The sequence below is a fragment of the Anser cygnoides genome, chromosome 1, assembly GCF_040182565.1.
Source record: "Anser cygnoides isolate HZ-2024a breed goose chromosome 1, Taihu_goose_T2T_genome, whole genome shotgun sequence".
Taxonomy (NCBI): Eukaryota; Metazoa; Chordata; class Aves; order Anseriformes; family Anatidae; genus Anser; species Anser cygnoides.
In genome coordinates this window covers 54613489-54634271 of record NC_089873.1, presented here as the reverse complement: position 1 = coordinate 54634271, position 20783 = coordinate 54613489, and the positions used below count along the sequence as shown (strand labels likewise).

The following is a 20783-nucleotide window of genomic DNA, read 5'->3' as shown; positions in this document are numbered from 1 at the left end:
TAGCTTCCAACTTTTGACTAGTCATTGGTAGACAGACACAAGCAGCTAAGAGGGAGTAAGAGGAAACTGTTGGGAATGAACCTTTAAGACTAATTCATGCAGAGCACATATGCACCAGCCTGAATGAAGCAGAAGCTGGGTTTCAGCCTATACTGAGGGGTGACCTACTTCAGGTGTCTCCCCTTGGGAAGAGGAGATCAGAATATGACCAACAGCCAGGCACAAAGTAACAACCAATCATAGCTTGAGTTCACTTGCTCATGAAGACAAGCCCTTAAGCACTTAGTTCTGATTTAAATCACAAATTATATATACAGTTTAATTGAAGCATTCCCACATTTAACTTCAGCAAAATAAGTTCATCAGAAAGTTACACAAACCCAAAAAGCTTTATTTTTCAAAACCATACTTTATTTTTGAAGGCTACTAGAAGTATTCAGAACTATATTTCTTAAGCAAAAAGATTCACATTTCATTCTGCAGGGTCATTAGTATGAGAAAAAGCATTTGGGGGTTTATTTTTTGCAATTGTTTTTGAGTTCCTACACCAATCCACATTTGAATTAAAAGTGGTAACAACAGTTATGGCTTTAGATACAGAATTACAAAAGATAACACATGAAGGCTGCGACTCAATGGGGAACAGACAATTATGATCATTTTTACACAGAAATGTAACACTTTAGCTAAGACAAACAGAGGCAACAATGGTCTTTATGGTAGACAAATCCACTGAACATCAGCAGCACAGAAACTGCTTCAAGGATACCCATGCTGTTAATTCACAAGTGTTAGAAGAACATTGTCTGCTCCAATTACCTCACCTTTTCCTCTGTATTCTAAGCCTCAGAAACACGGAAGTATGAGACCACAACAGTCCCCCCCCCCTTTTTTTTTTTAAAGAAAGGGATACAACAAAAGATGGAAGACTATAGTATGTGGTGGAGGAAGAGTCATCATCTCTAAACAGACAGCAGGACTTTGGCCAATAGATTTTATCTGTAAGCATGTAAGGACTCAAACCGATTCAGAACCCAGAGCTGCAATTTTGTTGGGCATTCTCCCCATCACTGATTTTTAACTCTGTGTTTACTTGTTCTGGATGGCTTGCATTCAGTGAGACAGAGGTAGTGATGGGAACAAGATTCCTTCCCTTAAGTTTCCAAATAAATGAAACCTGGTAAGCATGCCCCAAGGAAGGGCAAGTGCAACCAGAGAGGACCTGCTAACTGGGAAAGGACAAGAGCACGAGTACAGACATTAAGCTGCTCTCCCATACCCAGGACTGATTAAAAAAAAGTTACTTGAAGGTGCCGGACAAGAATTGAGCAAGTAACAAAACCTCTGTGGCCTCCACAATACGTACTTCATGCCAGGTTGTGCAAAGGATAGGACCTTTGCTGCACAGTTGTGGTGATCAAAATATGACATTATTTGCAGTACTGCCAGAAGTTCCAGTGTGTAACTAGCTAGCATGATTACACTGATCATTTTAATAGCTATATAGAGTCAGTCACTCATTTAAAAAAAATAAAGACATGTATTTTCAGACAATTCCTTTATCCAGTTGATTCTTCAGACTTGTCCCACCTTTGCTACTTGTGACTAGGCCAACATTTCTGTCCTAACTGGATTAAGACAGACTTCATCTATTAAACTTCCTTCCTTTTGGTTCACTGAGGAAAAATATCTAAAACAAACAAACAAAAAAACCCACCACCACCACCACCCCAAAAAAGAGAGGTTTTTATTTTATGCTCCTGGAATACTATGATTTCTCACAGGAGCGTTCATTCAAAGCAAACTGTCTTTAATACTTACAATAAAAGGTTGCAACTCTTGGACAAGGTGGCATGGTTGAAACTAGGTCACCTGAATATAATTTGAGTGCTATAAACCAATCAGTGAATAAAGTCAACACTTGGGGCTAGAGAGCAGTTCTCCTTAAAACACCCCATTTTTCTTCTTGAGAAGATCAGAGGTACGATGGTTTGTTTTATTGCAACACTGGTTAGCCAAATCAATCCTTCCCATCCAGATATGATTTTTATGAACCAGGGATTTTATGGTTTACTGCCAAATTTGGCAGACAATTTACTGATGAGATTCATGACCTTGGGATTGTTCTGGTACTTGGACATATTTGCTGGATTCTGGGCAACATCTTGGAATGCAACCATAACTTCTGGATCCTGCAGAACAACAACAAAAAAGCAAAAAAATTAGGGCATTTAAACAAGAAGTGTACAAAAATTAGTGTTTCTGTGGTTCCAACACACTTATCTTGCTCTGCTTTTAACATGGCAAGTCTAAACTAGAGTTAATAAAGGTCTCTAAAGAAAACCCAAGGAAGCAGTGTATGTTGGTAATGCTGTATCAGTAAACACCAGAGCCATTACTGGATTTGTTACAGTGAAAGTATGATGTGTGAGAAAAGGGATGAGAGGTTTTTTTTTTTGCTCAGAACAGAAGCTATCAAACGTAGCCACAACTATTATTTCTGTTCAAGTATCTTCAAATGCATCTTGAAGGAGGAAGCAGGAGCTCTGTGTGTATCAAGCATGGCAGTATAATTATCCCCCCCATGCAATAGCTGTTATTCATCCCTTTCACCCCTTTTCCTTCTAGCAGCAGAAACTTTAACCTGCTGGACTGTGAGCAGATGATGTGGCAATATTTGGCTTTTTAAAATGCATCTGATTCTCAGACAGTCGTTCTCCACCTCCTCTGGGAAGTCACAACTGGAAGAGAATCTTCCGTCTCTCATCACACTGCTGTGTTGCACTTAATAAACACATTCACATATATATTAAAGAAGTTTGGTATTCTTTTGACCAGTGTCATCTTCCCCACCTAGTATGAGAAGTGCTAATACTTTTTTTCTGTATTTCTAGTACACCTTTAGCCTCTATTGAATTAGAATTGTTTTTGCTCATTTCACATGAGCATGTTCTGAACAATGCCCTTTAATAAATCCACACAGGCTGATTTTACATCTCAGCCTGGGAAAACATTTCCATGATAGCAACTTCTGCATGAAAGATTCAAGTTTTCTTTAGTCCAGCAAAAATACAAGCAGCTTACTATGTCCAGTATAAAACTGTAATTTCATCTGTTGTTCTTTCTTGCACATTTAAGTAGTTTCACTGAAGGACACGGTTAACCTTCCCTATACTTCTATTCCATTGCTATCACAAAATTATTACTTGGAAACCATCAAAAACCAACTGGTGTCCGCAGAGCTGTCTGTGCTACAATAACACCACCATATATCTGTTGTAGCATCAGACACAGACTAAAGCTGCTTAACAAGTCTGATCCAAGAGTTGCATTTAGTACGTGTGTACTCCAATGAAATCACCCACATGGTTCAGTCATGTTTTTATACATGTTGGGAACTGAAAGAGTCGAGACTTATCTTTTGTTAGAAGGAATTACAACTGTGTTATCTCCCCTTTGAAAAGGGATCTGCAAAGTCTATGAAAACTAGGATGGTGAAGTTCAGAAAATAGGCACTGGATGTATTTCCTCCACTTTACAGGATTCCTATGAAAACAGATGACTTTCACAAACCCAAACTTCCCAAATTTCTGAATTCAAAATAGGCTAGAAGACTATAAAGACCATGCTATATTGTTAAATCTGTGTTACCACCTGTATATGAATAAACAGTAACTTATGTAAATATATCCCTAAGCAGCCGTAACTAGTTCTTTGGTTGCTCCTACAGAAGGTAAGCTCAATTTGAGAGCATAACCAGTTAACTTGGGCATACTTCAATGTAAGCTCAAGGTGAGCAGTCTCAAAGATGAGGAGATAATAATCACTAACTCTGAAGAGATTGGGAAGGTCTTTAACCTCAATACTACAGTTTCAGCAGTAACTCACCATGAAAAGCCTCTACACATGGTCAGCTAAAATAACATCTTAAGATTAATGATGGGACAGACTTGGGTGAATCCGTATCTTTTTTTCTTTTTTTTTTTTTTTTTGCAAAACCTCATAAACAACCTCAGTAAAAGCTGTCAGCTACCATCATCCTTAAACACAATCCATAGTTGCACTGAGCAGAAGCAAGTCAAGCAGTAAAAACTACTGGCTTTTAAGACTCTATCCTGCACTGCTGATACAGGGAGGCTAAGAACGTAGTCAGACACTTCAGGAAAAGAAGGTAGTGCAGACACACAGGTCAAGTGTTAAATAAATCACAGCTAGATTTGAAGTTTGTACAAAAGTCGATGAGACACTCAAGGCTTAGCTAACAGGTTCTGCAGAAAACACTGTCAACACATGTTCTTACAACAGAGTAGTACAGTATTTCAGGGTATACATAATCAGCATGCAACGGAGCCTATTTAAAGGCATGTGGCAAGCACTTAACATTTAATTGCACTTCAAAGCTGTTTCCAGCAACTCCAATTTCAAAGGCCTGTACTACAGCATAAATGAGCCAGGTAATGAATGCAACTGCATTTTTCTGTTTGTTTGGTTTTTGTTTTGGATGGTTTGGATCCAAGACAACATTGCTGCCATAGCAGCTCAGGTAAAAGGTGCATTTCCAAACACCAGCAACCACTAAACTAGGGTAACCCATAAACTTTTGCATAGAAAGTGATGCCTTTTTAATGATTTCAGGGCATACGAAATAACAGTCCCTCGTGATGCTGTTATTAAATGGCTATCATAGCTGCTCAGTGACCTGAGAACATCACGTAACTCTAGTTTAACCAGAGCAATCCAGAAAAACATAGCAACAGGCTTTTATATGGGACCACATTAGCATGCAAATACAACTACACAGCTCACTTTTTGCCTAGCCGACCTAATGTTGTCAGATACGTTCTACTTAATCTGCCGGAATAGTTTTCTTGTGTAAAACTAGTCATGACACTGAGCACTTAAATAATTGAGCTACTAATCAAGCCCACTGGGGAAGTAGGCTTTCTGAGCACGAATTCAGAAAGTGCCGGATGTAGAACTGTTCTGATATTATTTTGCCTCTGGCAAAAAACACTTAGGCAATTCTCCTCTCAACATTACTGCAATATATTGCATTGCAACAATATTAACAGTAATTTGTCATTTGTGCATAATTATCTCACCATAACGTGTACGCATTGAAAAAAGAGCGAGTGAAGTATACTGTGCAGAAAAATAACCCTTCAAGAGACTCAAAAAAGATAAACTCACAGCATATAGTTTTGTCTATTGTATGCAAGTACAGGGTGGAGGAAGGAGGGGGACACAACATGACACCTTTAATTAAGTTCCTGTCAATCTGAAAAATAGCTAACAGATTCCAGACAGTCTGGTGCCACACATGCACAGAAAGAAAATTTCACAACACAAATAAGCAAGCACCCCCCACCGCTCTCCAGAAGGTCACATCTTCCCTCAGCTCACAGGAGCTGTTCCTCCCTCATTCAGAGCATTTAGCTTTGATTTTAATCAAATACTCACCTGCATGGCCGCCAGGACTTCCGGATCACTGAGAATCTCATTGAGACCTGGCATACCTGCCATTCCTGGCATACCTCCAGGCATAGCCCCAGGAAATCCACCTGCAAACCCAAGACACAAGAATGCATGAAGAAAAACATTTAAATTCAGCTATACAGGAGCTCACTGATAGAGACCAAAACGTACTTGTTTTGCCACACCTCCAACACCATGTCTTCCACAAAGCTACAGCTGCTCCACTGAATGCAAAGCAGAGGCATTGGTTTTCTGTCTGTGAGGACCTGCATCTTATTTCATATGTATTTTTAACCCAATGAAATAGGAGGCTTGTAATTAGTGTGAGGGCCTAGCACCTTGTACACAAATGCAGTGATTTTCTAATTAACTTAAATCAGGTACATCTCAAGCCTAAGAAACTGATTTTTGAGTGCCTGGGGTGAACAACTCAGGACTTAGTACTACTGATTTGCTTTTGCCCTAGGCTCATTCCAAGTTCAGCTGGAACTTTAGGTTTGGGGGTGAGGTGGGGTGGGGAATCCCTGAAACAGATACAGTCTCTATTTGCTTCCTCTGACAAGCTGATATGGATGGAGCATGCACTCAGCCCACCTCAACTACAACTCAATCTTCAACTGTTTCTCCCCAACTGGTTATACTCAAAAATAATATGGAAAGGCTGACCTTCATGGAACTATTGCTTCTCCCCAACTTATTACGCTCAAAAATAACACAGAAAGGCTAATCCTCGTGGAACTGTTCAAAAACTGCACTGCCTCCTTTGAGAAATTATTCTCTTCAACAATAACTTCCAAGTATCACAGTTTTCCCTAACACTCAACCAATTTTCAGCTTTAAAACTATTGTTCTTAAGCAAGACACCTCCAAGCCACACTGAGTAATTTATAAAACATTTTATATTACTTTTTCAGCACATATTAAGCAAACATTGCATGTTTGTTTTCTCAGACCTAAATCCTTTCACTCTCTTAATCAATACTGACTTGTCTTCCCTGTACTTGCTACCCAGCAACAATCTTATTTGAGAGAAAGAATCTGATCCTCTTCCCGCTACTGCTCCAACAGTTATTTGTAGACAAGTTTTAAACTTCTTAAGAACATATTTCTCTCAGTCTTGCGAAGAAATACTATGAATTGTGATTGTAATACTGCATATGGAAGAAAAAAAACAGTCACTTCTATCTCAAGTAAGAAGTAAATGGTGCTTAAAAATACACACCTGGGAAGCCACCTGGGAAACCGCCAAATTGAGCTCCTCCTGCCTGTCGTCTTGCTTCTTCCTCCTATAAAAGCAAGCACATCATTCCACACAAAGCAATGGAACTGCAGCCTGTGTTCTACTGCTCAGCTGGTTCTAGGAAGAAAAACAGCTGAGACTGTTTCATGGGAGCAGGCTACGGCAATAAGCAAATGTGGTTTTGTACATAGTGCAGTACTTCAGACAAGAAATAATGGTCTACACTTACTTTGGTACGTTTCTTTGGATAAGTTATGCAGAGTGTGTTTTTACTAAGCATGAACTGCATGATCAGTTTTAGCCTATTAAATTTTAGAAAACGCCCCCATCCCTAACACATGCTGTAAAAATATATCAGTAAAGCTGAAAAAAAAAACAAAACCAACAAGTCAACTGTGTCAGGAAGTGAAGAAGAAAACCAAAGTATTAGTTTGAAATTAAAACCTCCTACTCTGGGAGACGTGGAGACGTAAGTATTAAGTGAAAACTATTCTGGTATGGTCAAACTGTAACTGAATACTTGAAATTACTCGGTTACTAGAGATACCAGAACCTGTCTTTGACATAAGCAACAGATGCAGTACAAGGCCTTAATCTCCAGAATTCATTATTGGTCAAGTAACACAGAAAAAATATCCCTAAAATTTAAGATTTAAAATAATTTTCCTGTGCAATCAATTTTAAACAAAATAACTACGTCACTCTCCACATTATTAATATTAAAGCCTAAATAATCACCCTTTGTGCTCTCTCATGCTCCTCTCGTGCCTTCTTCACTCTTTCCATTCTTTCCTTGATTTCTTTTTCTTCACGCTTCCGTTCATATTTTCGGCGATGTTCTGCAATTTTCTGAGCCTGTTACAATACAATACCAACATTTCAGGTATGTTCTAGTACACCACACAACGTATTACAATATAAAATACACTCAAGTATAACCAACTATTTTTTTTTTTTTACCAGTTCTTAAAAATAAGATTTGAGTTCACATCCTAAACGCGCCTTTGTTTCAGAGAACATATGCCATTTCCTCTCTACCACAATTGGTTATTGACATATACTAGGCCCTTGCTGGATTCACCAGACCCATGCACTCTAGTCTAGTACCTCTTCCTGTAGAGCTCCAGGACTTCCACCATAGTCAGAACAAACACACTGTTCCACATTCCTTCCTGCTTTTATGCTGAAATATCAATTTCTCCAGTGCTAACACCAAAGAATTGCCCACGGAGGAAGGAATTTTCCCTGGTACAATAACAGGAAGTGTAACTCCCCCTGCACAGACACACTTGTTAGACAGTGCTTTTGCTGTTCCAGATGCCTTGGCAGCATACACAACTGGACTCAAGCAGACCAAAGAAAACCTGAACCAAAGCAAGAGATGGCAGATGGGGAGCAAGTTAGCTTCCTATCTTCTCAAAGGTATCAACTCTACAGCCCCCATGGAGAGGGCTAGTTAACAATGAACTCCCGAAGGCTCCTCAATCAGGGATCATCTTAATAATAGAACACTAACTGCAGCATTATTTTCCTGAAGTCAGAACGTATCCTTACATAACACTGCAAAAAAAAAAGTTTGTAATTTTACAAATTGCAGAGCTTTAATACCATACATGACAAGTACCCTGTAACATTCCCATAAATAAAATATAAATATTAAATCGAGGTCCAGGAATAAAAATACTATTACAAATTACAGCTGCAAGCCTCTCTTACACATGTATTCTCTTCTGTTCTGCAGCTTCAGCTTCCTTCACAGCATGTTTACCTGCTGTGACACGGGGCCCTCCATGGGCTGTAAGGGGACAACCTGCTTCACCATGGTCCTCTCCATGGGCTGCATGGAAATCTCTGCTCCAGCAGCAGGAGCACCTCCTCCCCTCCTTCTTCACTGTCCACTGGGTTGTTTCTCTCACCTTTCTCCCTCCTCACTCCTCTCACAAGCTGCTGCACCGCACTTTTTTTTAAACCCTTTCTTAAATTTGCCATCACAGAAGTGCAACGGGCTCAGCTTTGGGCAGCAGCAGGTCTGTTTTGGAGCTGGCTGGAACTGCCTCTGCCCATCACAGGAGCAGCTCCTGGTCTCTTCCCACCGAGGCCACCCCTACAGCCCCTCAGCCCCACCCTCCTGCAAACATTGCCACGTAAACCCAACAGAATGCAGTAGTTGCAATACATAATCCGTGAATGACTTTAAGGGAATATATAAGACATGAAAAAGACAGCCTACTATCAAGTCTTGCATGTGTTACACGTAAGTTCTTCATCAGAACAACGCTGGGGTCAACCACCTGAGAAAAGCTGAAAACCAGTCTTACAGAGATTATGCTGCCCTCAAGAGGTGGACTAGTGAAAGTAACACAGCCAAGAATACCTTGTAAAACATGATTAGGATGAAACTATGATCAGTTTGGAAACATTTTGGAGGAAAAAAAAAAATACAGAACAGCAAGAGAACACTGTGGTAACAAAACGTTTTTAGCCTAGATTCTAAAATGCCTGGCTAACTTCAACTATTTCAGATTTTTCAATTAAGAAGGAACGTATTGTTTCATAGTTCAGTTATATGCCCAGTCCCAGAGACCTAATTTGCAAACAGAGCCATAAACAGCTGTGATTAAAGACACAGAAGCATTTATAAACTCAGTTTGAAGTGTCAGATGAACGCTGATGCTGACACGTGGACATTCCAACAGCACAATGAATATCACAAGAATTTGAAAGACAAGAACACCACTAAAACAAATAGAGGAGGGACCTCCATTATCCTTTCCCACTTACTCTTGGTTGCACCTCCTTCAGCATGGCGCTAGCATCTTCATCGTAATCCAGTTTACAGGCTAATGCAAGATCATGAGCAGCCTCCTCCCAGTGACCCAGAAGTCTGAAATTCAGAAAAAAGCAAACTGAACTCTAGGTATTGCTCAGGGTATTTACAACCACGTGTCATTCAGTATTTTTCTACAGCTGTGGAGACTTATACAAGTTTCAAGTCAATAACCACAGTGTTTTCTGTAACGTGCGATCTATGATGCTATAGAGAATATTTGCTTGCTTATTGCATACCTTTATAATAATTGTTGCATTAGGTATAAATCAGGGAGAAAAACTAAATCAGCTACTGTCATTCTTCGCTACAAACAAGAACTGTCTATCAGGGAGAAGGCATCCTGTATATAAACACGTGAAGCACACTAATAGACGTTCTGCATCACTAGGCGAATGCTTAACGTGAAACTATGAGGTCAGTGTTCTGTACAATTCTACCCCACTGCTAAATCAAGCTTACGTGCACCTGGTTTACTCAGCACTTACACATCCCAGGTAACTGTCTGCACCAGGTCTTAATTGAAGAGGTCATAAAAGCTACTGTGCAGCACTACTTCTTTATTCATTTAGACAAACTTGTGACAATCAAAGGTTTAAGTGAATGATAGGGGGTCAAAGCATTTCAGCTGACTGACAGGGGCATTAATCCAAACTATGCTCCCACCTTCTCATTCTTAGGCTTCATGCCATTTATTAACATTGTAGACGTTATTTAATAAACACTGTTCAGAATAATTCATTTATTAATTGGGAGTTCTATTGATGTTTACTCCTTCCACTTTTATACAGAGTGAAGGAAGCATCCCATCATTTTTTGGCTGATGTATTTTCATTTCAGAAATAATTTTACCTACAGTTAGGGGGAAATCTCGCTGACCTAATGCCATTTAAATAATTACACTGTTCGCTTAATACCACTCTTCATTTCAACAATTGGTTCCTTTAATAACCAGACAGTTTAATTTACTACGTAAAGGAGCACTAGGATCCTATGGAATAAAGGCAGCAGAGAAATATTTAGAATTATAGGTTAGTAAATAATAACTGAGCCAAGTAAAACACAGAAGACCCCCCAAAATAAAACCTACTCTCCTAGAGCTCACAATCTTTAGCAAATGATTAAAAAATGCTTTACAGAATGACAGTAAGTCATTAGAAGATGGCTTATCAAGGAGAGGAGTAAAAAAATAAGAGTGTAGAAGGATTATTCTTAAGTCACCATCAATAAATCACCATCATCCTTTCTTCTTCTAATCCACATACTTAGCATAATGGTTTCTTGGCTCAAGACTACTGCTCTCACATACAAGACAGACAATTCACAGAAAAACAGAGAAAAGAAAAGCATAAACAAAGTTGTTCCCTCCCAAGTAAGTAGAGAGCATCAAGAACATTTGCAGTTTGCTACCTATGCGCTTTCCCCCTCCATTTGTAGGTCTGTGCCGAGTCAGGATTAATCTTGATGGCTCTGTCACAATCTCTAATGGCAGCATTTGGCTTCTGTAGTTTCACAAAAACACTGCAGGAACAAGAACATTTATTGTACATATTAAAATGCCAAGTTACTAACTTAAGCTGGAAATAATTTTTGATGACTAACAGGCAAGCTAATGAGATACATTTAAAAAGCTGAGTTCAAAAAGATTTTGTAGTGATAACAGTGTCAGTGAAATTTAGTTTCCCCCCCGATGCTATGTGAATCATTAGCAAAAAGTGCAAGCATTCAACATTCAGACTCGCGCCTTGCCTATAAGAACAACTGTAATGCAGAAGGAAAGGAAAAATGCAAAAAGCAGTTTGATTTCATGCCGTTTGCAGTCTATAGCCAATAGCAACTACCAAGTTAAACAAAACAAAGCTAGTATTACATGTTCCAGGTTACATTGTCTTTAAAGAAGTAAGAAAAATAAAGCGCTAATTATCACACTGAGGTTCTACCATTTTCATGCCCTTCCAGCCCCGTGACAGGGGGGAACTTGAACTTAGAGCACCACATTTCAGCTGATCTTGCAGCCTGCTCCTCAAGCCCCTCCATACGGAGAAGTCAATAAGCACAAAAATCAAAGACAGCAATCAAGAAAGTAATCAAAACGTAACATCATCACACTGATGTCTAAATCCAGACTTGACCTCAGCTTGAATACTTTGTTAAATTTTGGTTCTGCTCCTCCATCTCAAAGACGGGTAGTAAAACCGAGAAAGGTCCCAAGAAATGCAACAACATCTTAAAAACAGAGTTGCTCTCTCCTATACAGGGAAACAGATTACGACCCTATAGCCTGGTACAGAAAACATATCCAGAAACAAACCAAGAAACCACCAGAACTTGAGCCTATAAAAATCACAAGTAATAGGGAGAACAAGAACAAGGAATCTTTAGCACCTGACAGTTCTTTTTTACATAAAGAACCATCAGGCAAAGGAAACAACGGTAGCAGATTCCAGGCAAGAGAACGGATCATATTCTTCATTTAGTTAAGCTTTCAAAACCCTTGCTGCAGAGCACTGCAAATGCTAATTTGTATTTGTTCAGCGGGAGATTCGATAAAATTATATCAAGACAAAAAAAAAAGCGCTAAACATCAAGAGCTATTAAGTATAAAAGCATAGTTTTAAATAAGTAAGCCTATGAGCTGTGAGGTGAAGGCTGAAAAAACGTGACAGTTGACTATCACCTCAGTTCCCTTTTTCACATACTACTGGTTCATAGACACCAGGGATTGTCAACTACCAACAGACACAGAACACTGGATGATGCAGGCTGTTTAAGCTCATCTGATACAACTGCTCCCAGTGCTAAGACTTGGACTATCCTTCAGAAGACTACTCATTATCAGACGTGGCCATGTCTCAACAACTTGTGTTCTGGAAAAGTAGTAAAAACCAAAACGCAGAACACGCAGCACATGGAGAGCTGCTGGCTTTGGATTCTGAAGTAATTCAACCACTGGCTTGCTATATTTGCTACAACACTTCCATGACACATGAGCATACACTGTATTGATAGTTTCAGGGGACACTACTGAAGAGCAAGCTCACTTCAAACAGATACAAAAGGCAAGTAAGATACATTAATCAAACAAAGGCTTGATTCCAGTTTGGGACTGCAAATTGTGAAACTGTCTTTACCAGCAGTGCTAGCCAAGAGAAGACTATCCTAATTTTAAGGGTCTGGCTGTGAATGAAGGATTAGTTGGGACGTTCAGTTTCTATGTAAAGGAAGGTTTTCCATTATTAATTGCTATCAAGAGCTTTTTGCTTTTAAAAATAGCAGAGGAAAAAAAAACCACACACAATAAAAACCACACAAATCCAAAAAGTTAGCCTGATCCCCTCTCAGTTAAGGCTAATAACTGCAAGTTTTACAATACACAAGCATATCAGATTAATTATTAGAGCAGTATGTTTAAGAGGTTCAGGTATTTCTTACTTCATCTCTGTATGAAACATTCCTGAATTGACAAAGTAATCAATAGTCAAGATACTCCAGGTCAGAACATCTGCCCTTTTACATTTACTCAAGAGGAGGAAAAAAATAAAGGTGCCAGCAATTACAGACTGCCTGTAACTTCATCATTAAAGCTTGTTATAAAACAAGCACAAATTCACACATTCTCTCCTAGAAACAAACACATGGACATCTCAAGGAACTATCCCAAACCTACACCTCACCAGTGAGAGACGCTCCAATGCTGCTGGCGGTCTTAGAATATTAATAAACACAAAACAAAAACAAAGAAACCAACCCTTAAGCAACAAAAACTAAAACCGGAGTCCACTAGTGACAGGTGGATTACTCACAGCACTTCATTACTCACAGCTGTTACACTGTAGGTTTTACAATAACCTAGTATACAGTTTACCCATGTCTGTAATAGAGGAAATTGAGGTCAATTGTAAACTTCTTCTGAGGCTTACACTTCTCATTGCTAAAAAATCCCAGCCCCGAGAAGATACAGCACTATAAGAGGTTTTCAATATGTTAACTATGATTGCAAGAGCAAAAACAAGACTACTGAGGTACACAGAGTACGTACAAAAACTTGGATATAGAACGTACAAAAGAAGCAGCCATCTACCAGTGAGGTGTAGTAAAACAAAAGAGCTAGAAGACACTGAGCAATCAAGTGAAAGTCATCAAAAATTGAACGGATTGAATTTTATCTTACTATAAAGATGATCTACTGAACTATTAACTCATCCATCCTTAGTGATTTTTTTTTTTTCAAAGAGTAAAGGGGAAAAAAAAAAGATCCATGGGAACTTGTGCTTCTCTAACACAAACCTGCCTGACCTTCCACAAGATTTAGGAAGATAAATGTTTGCGCATCATAAACAAGGGCTACCACAAATCAAATCTGACATTATGCCTGTAACTCATTATCTGCAGTCTGGTAAATGTCATTTGAAATAAGGCTGATGTTGAGAAATAGGTAAGTTCTGCTCAAACACTGGACCACTGAACAGAAAGAAATCTGCTTCTTTCTGTCAAGAAATGTAGTTAGCAGGCCCAACAGGGAGAGAATTTACCTAATCCATTTAACTTTGTAACTACACAGGACATAGTCCTAGGAGAAACTTCAAATGTTTCAGGCATTTGTGATCCAGCACTACTCTAATTCAACACACCGAAAGGCATATATTACCACAATGTATTTTAGTACGTAATTTTGTTATTTAATCTACTACCAAGGCCCTTTAGATGGCTGCTTCCGCAAATCCCATTAATCACACACAGGAGAAAACGCACGAAGTGTACTTTTCTTTCTCTTCTCTCATCTTAAATTTACGCAGATCTTGCCAGTGTAATTTAAGCTCTTTAAGGGAATAACAGGCAGAAACGTAAATCACTAGTTTATGATGACTCACCTTGCCCTCTTGGCATACAAAATGGCCAAACAAGGATTCAGCTTGATAGCATCTGTGAACAGGTCGACAGCCTTCTGAAGTTCACCTGAAAATGTGTACCAGTAAAGTTTCCATCATTAGGAAATGATTTCATCCAAGTTGCCAAACCTGCCTTATCTTAAATGGAAGATTATCAACAAAAGAAAATCCAATTTTCATTCTTGCAACGTTATTGACGTACAAACTCCAAAATGCATGCTGGAGGGTTGAGGAAGGGATCTTTTCCAAGTTAAATTTGTACAGTTGACTTCATATGCAATCACGTAGGAAGTACACAGCTTTTTCACTGCATTAAGACAAACCACCAGAGACACTAATCATAGTACAGAGGGAACTACTGTAACAGTCAGTTTATAATTAAGATGCTGCAGTACTTCCCCCAGCGATAGCCACATGGGGAAGACATTACTTTAAAAAGCCTTCACGTCCTAGCTAGTTTTGGATATCCAAGAAGGTCCAAGATATTTACTTCAGGTTTGTTTCTTTTTTTTGTTTTGTTTTTAAAGGACCACCAAACATTATGTCCTTTAATATATACTAGAAAACAACTAAAATACATTACCTTCACTTAGAGCATTGATAGCTTCCATCTTCTTCTCATTAGCTTGATCCATCATCTCTTCTGTTACCTAAGAAAATAAGCAAACGAAATGACACACAGACAGACAAAACCCAAAAGCTATAGAGACCAGGCCAGAAGGACCATGCTGAGACAGCACCAAAGGTGGCAGCTGCAGTTTTCTGACTCTGGAATCCTTTGTTTAATTTAGGTTTAAATCACAGTACTAAAACCATGATCTTTTTTGCTTTCATTTTGGAGATACTAGTCACCATTATTTTAGCTGGAAAACACTCACCTGAGTGTTCAACTCAGCCGAAGAGCACTCATGGGAGTGTTCAACTACCTTCTGGTAGTTGAATCATGCCAGATTTCTACAGATCTGGTTTTCGCGTGTGTTTTAATATTTTTGCTATTGTTGTTTTTGTTTTCTGACCTTATTTTTCCTCACTGAACTTTTTGATGGACTACCCTTGACGAAGAAAAGATTGTTGTTTTAAACCAGCAAGTTTTCTATTCAGGACAAAGAGATCCAGAACTGCAGCTGGGTACCTAGCTAGTGTACTCCAAATTTCCCCCTCAGCTGCTATTGTCGACTAAACTCAAAACCTCTCTCCTTCTTTCCTACTGCCACAGCCATTGAAGGTATTGTGCTTACCTCCACGTTTTCATCTCCCATTTCTTGAGGGGGATCATTATCTGGTTCAATCACTCCCTCATTGTCAATTTCTGGGGGAAAAACAAAAAGCAACTTTAGACTCCAGCTACAGAGAGAGGATTTCTAGAATCACGTTTTAACTGTGATATGCCATCTGTTTTCCACACCTAAATCACTCTCTTCGCTTTCTGGCTCAGGAGATTTAACTGGCTCCTCTGGCTGTTCCTCTGCTTTGCCCTGAAAGAGAAATGTATTTGTAAGCACACATTATTTCTGACTGATATTCTACTCCCAATCTAATAAATAGCAATGCATCAGAAAATACAAAATGAATCTGCAAAGCATATGACTGCTCTGCAGCTGAACAGTTATTTTTAAGACAGAAATCTCCTTTCCTTTTTTCCTCCTCTGAGATTAAGTCTGTCACACACACGCAAATAATTCAGAGCCCAAATCTTTACTCGTGAACTTATATTATTGGTAAAGCCTGTCCTTCAAACTGTATAATTCAGTAACTAAACACAATGATACAGATAATCCATATGTTAGCACCAGTGTTGCAATGAGTACTAGCTAGCCACTGCAATCTTCCTGCCCTCCCTGATGCATTCTCTGGATGAAAAATTTTCTGAATCTACTACTATTAAGCTAAGGTCCTTTACAAGGAGCAATAAGCTAGTATCAACAATTAAAATATTTCTTTATCTGTCAAGGTCAGAGATCTTTTTGCTACTTATATATACTTAGAATAATTTTCCATGTTTTCTTATCAGCTGTTAATTACTTCACTACTTTCCTCTGAATCCCATCACTTAGCACACCCTCCTTTATCACAGACATAAGCTGTTTGCCTTCACATTCAGTGTCACAGACTATGCTCACTACTTACACGCAATTGCCCCAGAGTTCTAGTCAGCCAGTAATGCAAGCAACTACTGTCTTGTTAAACGCAAAATAAGATCTCTTCTGCTTTTTCCAAGAATAATTTCAAGCTTGGAAAAATCCTGCTATAAACATCTATAAGCCTGATTTATTATCTCCCTTAAAACAATAAGAAACAAACAACCCACACCCACGTCTTCCACAATGCTGTCATAAAAAGTTGACAGTTTAACTGTTCACTTCATTACCTATTGTGCTTCCAGTACTTCTTGTCATGCAAAGATTACAATTTGAGCCACTAATGACAGCAGAAATGGTCTATAAACAGTCCATGAGAACATTAAAAAAATAAAAATTCGGAGGTTTGCCATTTGCATTGCTGAGAACATCAGGCATTCAGGATTAAGGAAATGGAGCATGGTAACAATTGAAACAAACCAGAGCCATCTGTAACAAATCACTGTCTGTGACACCCAATGGGCAGGCTTCAGAGTGAACTGTCAAAATTATCCACCCCAGTGTACTCATCCACACTATTTAGGTGAAGTTTGACGGCAATTTTTGTTTCTCCCTTCCTACCCAATAACTTCTGCAGCATCCAAATGTTATCTCGCAGTTACAAAATCCCTTCTTTATACCTCACCTTACTGGTCTCGTCTGTGGAGGTGCTGGCTGGAGCAGGTGGTATTGTGCCTCCCATGCTTTTCAACAAAACAAAGAGAAAAAAGAAAACAGTAAGATTATCAAAATAGTGGCCCGCATTTTATTGATTCAAATCCTGCTGATAGCCTCAGCTTTCTGTTGTGACAGAAAACATGATGATCCAATTCCCTGTAAAAGCAATAAAAAGAAGCACACAGCCTCCATGATTTCACAATGTAACATAACGTACATTGGGTCTCATGGCTCTTTCACCTAAAACTCCACTGTAACTTGTACTCAAGCACATGACACATCACCCATCCATCCTTTTTCACAAGGAAAAGTTGCCTTTTTGGCGGAAACAGATTTTTTTCCTTAAAATGTAAGTTTTGTTTCAAGTCTGAACTAGGTATTATTATAGCTACTATAAAACTAGAATTGTTTTTGAAACAGGGTTCAAACAATCTAAGAGAACCCTAATGGCCTAAAAAATGTCTGTTATCCTGATCTTTTGGGGGTCTACAATGCTTATATAATTAACAGAAATGAAGCTGTTTTCTATGCAGCATTTTTTTTCTGCATTGCAATATTCATGCCTTTCTACTGCAAGCTGAAGAGCACTTGTACTTTCACTACAAGTTGAAGAGCATTCTCTGTATAGCCAGCATTCTCTCAATATAGAATAAACTTCTATATTACATCAACTTCGGGTAGCAGCCAGGAAGAAGCACAGGCTGAATTCTCCAGCTGTTTCATGTAACATCTAATCATATCTAATGGCAGGCTGCCACAAGGACTACCATTCCCATCCATTCTCTGCCCCACTTTCTCATCTACAGATAGATTTCTGCCCACAACACACTCCAAAAAGAGGAAAAGAAAAAACAAAAACCAGAAAACAACCCAACGACACTTGAGTCCACCAACTCAACAGGCTCAGCCAAGTCACTGACCACACAACTGGTTCGACGTGATGCAGGGGAGAGGGGAAGGAAGTGGGCAAACAGGCAGGAGAAACTGGAAGGGCACAGAAGCGTTTGCTTTCAGGTATGAGTGCAACCCAAAACCACACGATTTGGGGAGAGAAGGTGGAAGAGGGAAGGGGAGGTGGCAGGATTCACAGGTCCTGGCACAAGGACCTGCAGCAAAGGGCAGGTCAAACAGCACTACACTACTTCTAGTCTACGTCAGGAGAGATGTCAAGAAAAAAAATATCACAAGTTTCAAAGAAAGACATCTTCTGAAGCTATTACAAAAATTTACCCATGTCCCTGGTATGTTGACATTGCTTTATCTATGTTATACTCCAAGGACTGAACAACTCCAGGCTGATAAATCATTAGAGAGCTAGGCAAAAAATACTGCATGCATAGTAACTGCTTCTCCTAATTTTTACCCTTGCAGGCTGATGGTCAGGTATACAATTCTCTACCCTTCTGTAAAAATCAAAGAATTTTCATCCTAGCTTCCTGAACAAGCAGTTCAAGAAAAGTTGGCCATAACTACAAAAAGAAAAAGAAATTGGGGCTGTCTAAGGGAGCCTTGGAACTTCTCTTCTGCTGCGCATCCAAAAAGCCTGCAGGACTCAAGTTTCAGAGCAATTCCAAATCATTGGTCTCAAGGTCAGCTCGTTTTTAAGTCTGATGCTTGTTCAAGGCTGAAATCACCTGGTCAGTCTTCTCTACTGTCTTCACATCCCAAAAATCCCCTTTCCAAGCTTAGAACAGTCGAGATATGTTGATGTATGTTAAACATATACATTTATATATACACATGCATGTTTTTTTTACATGCATATATATTTATGCTATTTCATGAACAACTGAGGTTAAACAGTTTTATTCCTAGTCCTTGAAAATGCCAAAGCAAGTTCCTCTAAAATCATTTCTTAAAACAGTAGTTGGTTACAATGGTTAAACGCATGGTAAGGATAATGCAAAGCTTGCATATTTTATTTAACCTCGATGCTACATGGACACACAGGATACTCTTATAGAGAAATACAAGTTTTCAGGAGGAAAAGCTCAGGAAAAACTGAGTTGCAGCTCTGGAGAAACTGAGCTGTACAAATTGTGCTCAAAAAGATTTGGAATCGAGTCTTTTGCTGAACAAGTTGTGCAATCCTGGTGACAACTCCTGGGAAGCCGTGAGGACTCCATTGCAACAGGGACTCCAGACTTCTGCTGATCGCGGTGATGAGAAGCGCTGCTGTTATGACTTGTTGAGAGAACTGCAGCTGTCATTTCTGCATCCACTTTTGGCACCCACAGCGAAGTTGTCTTTACAGACTAACAAGATCTCAAAAGTGTCAAAATCTACCTGAACTAAACAATAAGAACAACAACAAAAAAGGCAAAGAGCCTGGTACGTGAACGATGGGTTCTGTGCTTTACTTTTAACTAATACTATTGTTTCTTTTTTTTTTTTAAGCACATTCCCCTTAACGACTCATTTTGTAAAAATCCATGTCAAAATATTTATATTTGTATGCAATTACAAAAAAAGTGACTTGAATAAAAGGGACGTCAAAACCCCTTGCAAACATTATCGTGCAGCAGCACATGCTTTCCATGCAGCTAGACAAAATAAAGGCTAGAAGATAAGTGCGTGAAAAAAGCAGAGATGATCTAAGGTTTCTGATGCAACAGCTAGCCAGAAATGAAATTGACTTAATTGAAATTAGCTCTGACTCTGCTAGCGGTTAGCATCATTTTGAAACGCTGAATAATTTTCCTTGGAAACATTAGCTTTAAAATAAAACTCAGCTCAGAGTTTTTGTCGCAGAAACATAAGAACGGGTTTCAGTACCCTTTAGTCACTGCTCTGAAATCATCTGCAACCCTACCTTGGTGATTAAACCTACATGTTTCAGGCTCAGGTAAGCCTGCTGGATATGATAAAACACTTATGTACTGCGGATTCAGGTACACCTGACGGATATGATGAAACCCACCAAGTTTCCCCCCCACCTGCAGCCAGGCTGGGATAAGCTTCAAGCAGCTTTCCCAAGAAGGAGCAGCCCTTATGGCTGCACGTCCCCGTCCTGCTGCAAACAGCCCTGCCAGAGGAGGGTGGGAGCCCCCCCCCAGCTTCCACAGCTCGACGTGAAAAATCATTTCCCGCTCCAAGTACGCAACTCACCCAAACGCTCAAACACCTGAGGAAAAGCACCCAGATGCCTGAGGGGAAGCAGGAACTTTGGGGGGCTGGAGGAGGCTCCCCTTCCATTAACCCTTCAGCTAACGGCTTATAAGCCCTGAAAACGACCACCCTCTCTCTCCCTTCCCTTCCCTTCCCTTCCCTTCCCTTCCCTTCCCCCTCACCCTTCCCCTCCCCGCGAGCCCGGGGCCCTCCCGCCGCCCCCCTCCCGCTCCCTCCCCGCACCTCTCGAGCCACTCTCGGAGGAAGGCGAGCTCCTCGGTGTGCAGCAGGGCCGGGTTCTGCTTGCAGAGCCTGACGAAGGCCCGCAGCTCGCCCAGCTTGCGCGCGTCCATGGCGGAGCTCGGAGGGGAGGGGAGGGGGGAGGGGGGAGGAGGCCGCGGGATGGCGGCCGCGAGCGCGCGCCCACTTCCCCGCCCGGCCGCCGCGCG

At 39.9% G+C, this 20783-nt stretch overlaps 1 protein-coding gene and 1 long non-coding RNA gene across 2 annotated transcripts; both read right to left on the bottom strand.

Moving 5' to 3' along the window:
- Positions 1-389: 389 nt before the first annotated feature.
- Positions 390-20743, bottom strand: ST13 (ST13 Hsp70 interacting protein). Its single transcript, XM_066995838.1, has 12 exons — positions 20578-20743; positions 17195-17252; positions 15837-15906; positions 15670-15740; positions 15015-15081; positions 14414-14498; positions 10953-11063; positions 9497-9599; positions 7454-7570; positions 6698-6761; positions 5461-5561; positions 390-2192 (listed from the first exon to the last, which is right to left on the bottom strand). The coding sequence occupies exons 1-12, from the start codon at positions 20685-20687 to the stop codon at positions 2064-2066; spliced, it is 1086 nt and encodes a 361-aa protein (XP_066851939.1). The 5' UTR covers positions 20688-20743; the 3' UTR covers positions 390-2063.
- Positions 19119-20556, bottom strand: LOC136790672 (uncharacterized). The gene is made up of 2 exons (XR_010831053.1): positions 20335-20556; positions 19119-19517 (listed from the first exon to the last, which is right to left on the bottom strand). It is a non-coding gene; the product is annotated as an uncharacterized lncRNA (long non-coding RNA).
- Positions 20744-20783: the final 40 nt, after the last annotated feature.

Bases quoted from the DNA above. Each gene is read 5' to 3' on its own strand.
- ST13 (XM_066995838.1), bottom strand. From the start codon at position 20,687: ATGGACGCGCGCAAGCTGGGCGAGCTGCGGGCCTTCGTCAGGCTCTGC. The intron at 17,253-20,577 runs GTGCGGGGAGGG...TTTGTTGAAAAG, and splicing joins CTCCGAGAGTGGCTCGAGAG to CATGGGAGGCACAATACCAC. The intron at 15,907-17,194 runs GTGAGGTATAAA...TTTCTCTTTCAG, and splicing joins CCACAGACGAGACCAGTAAG to GGCAAAGCAGAGGAACAGCC.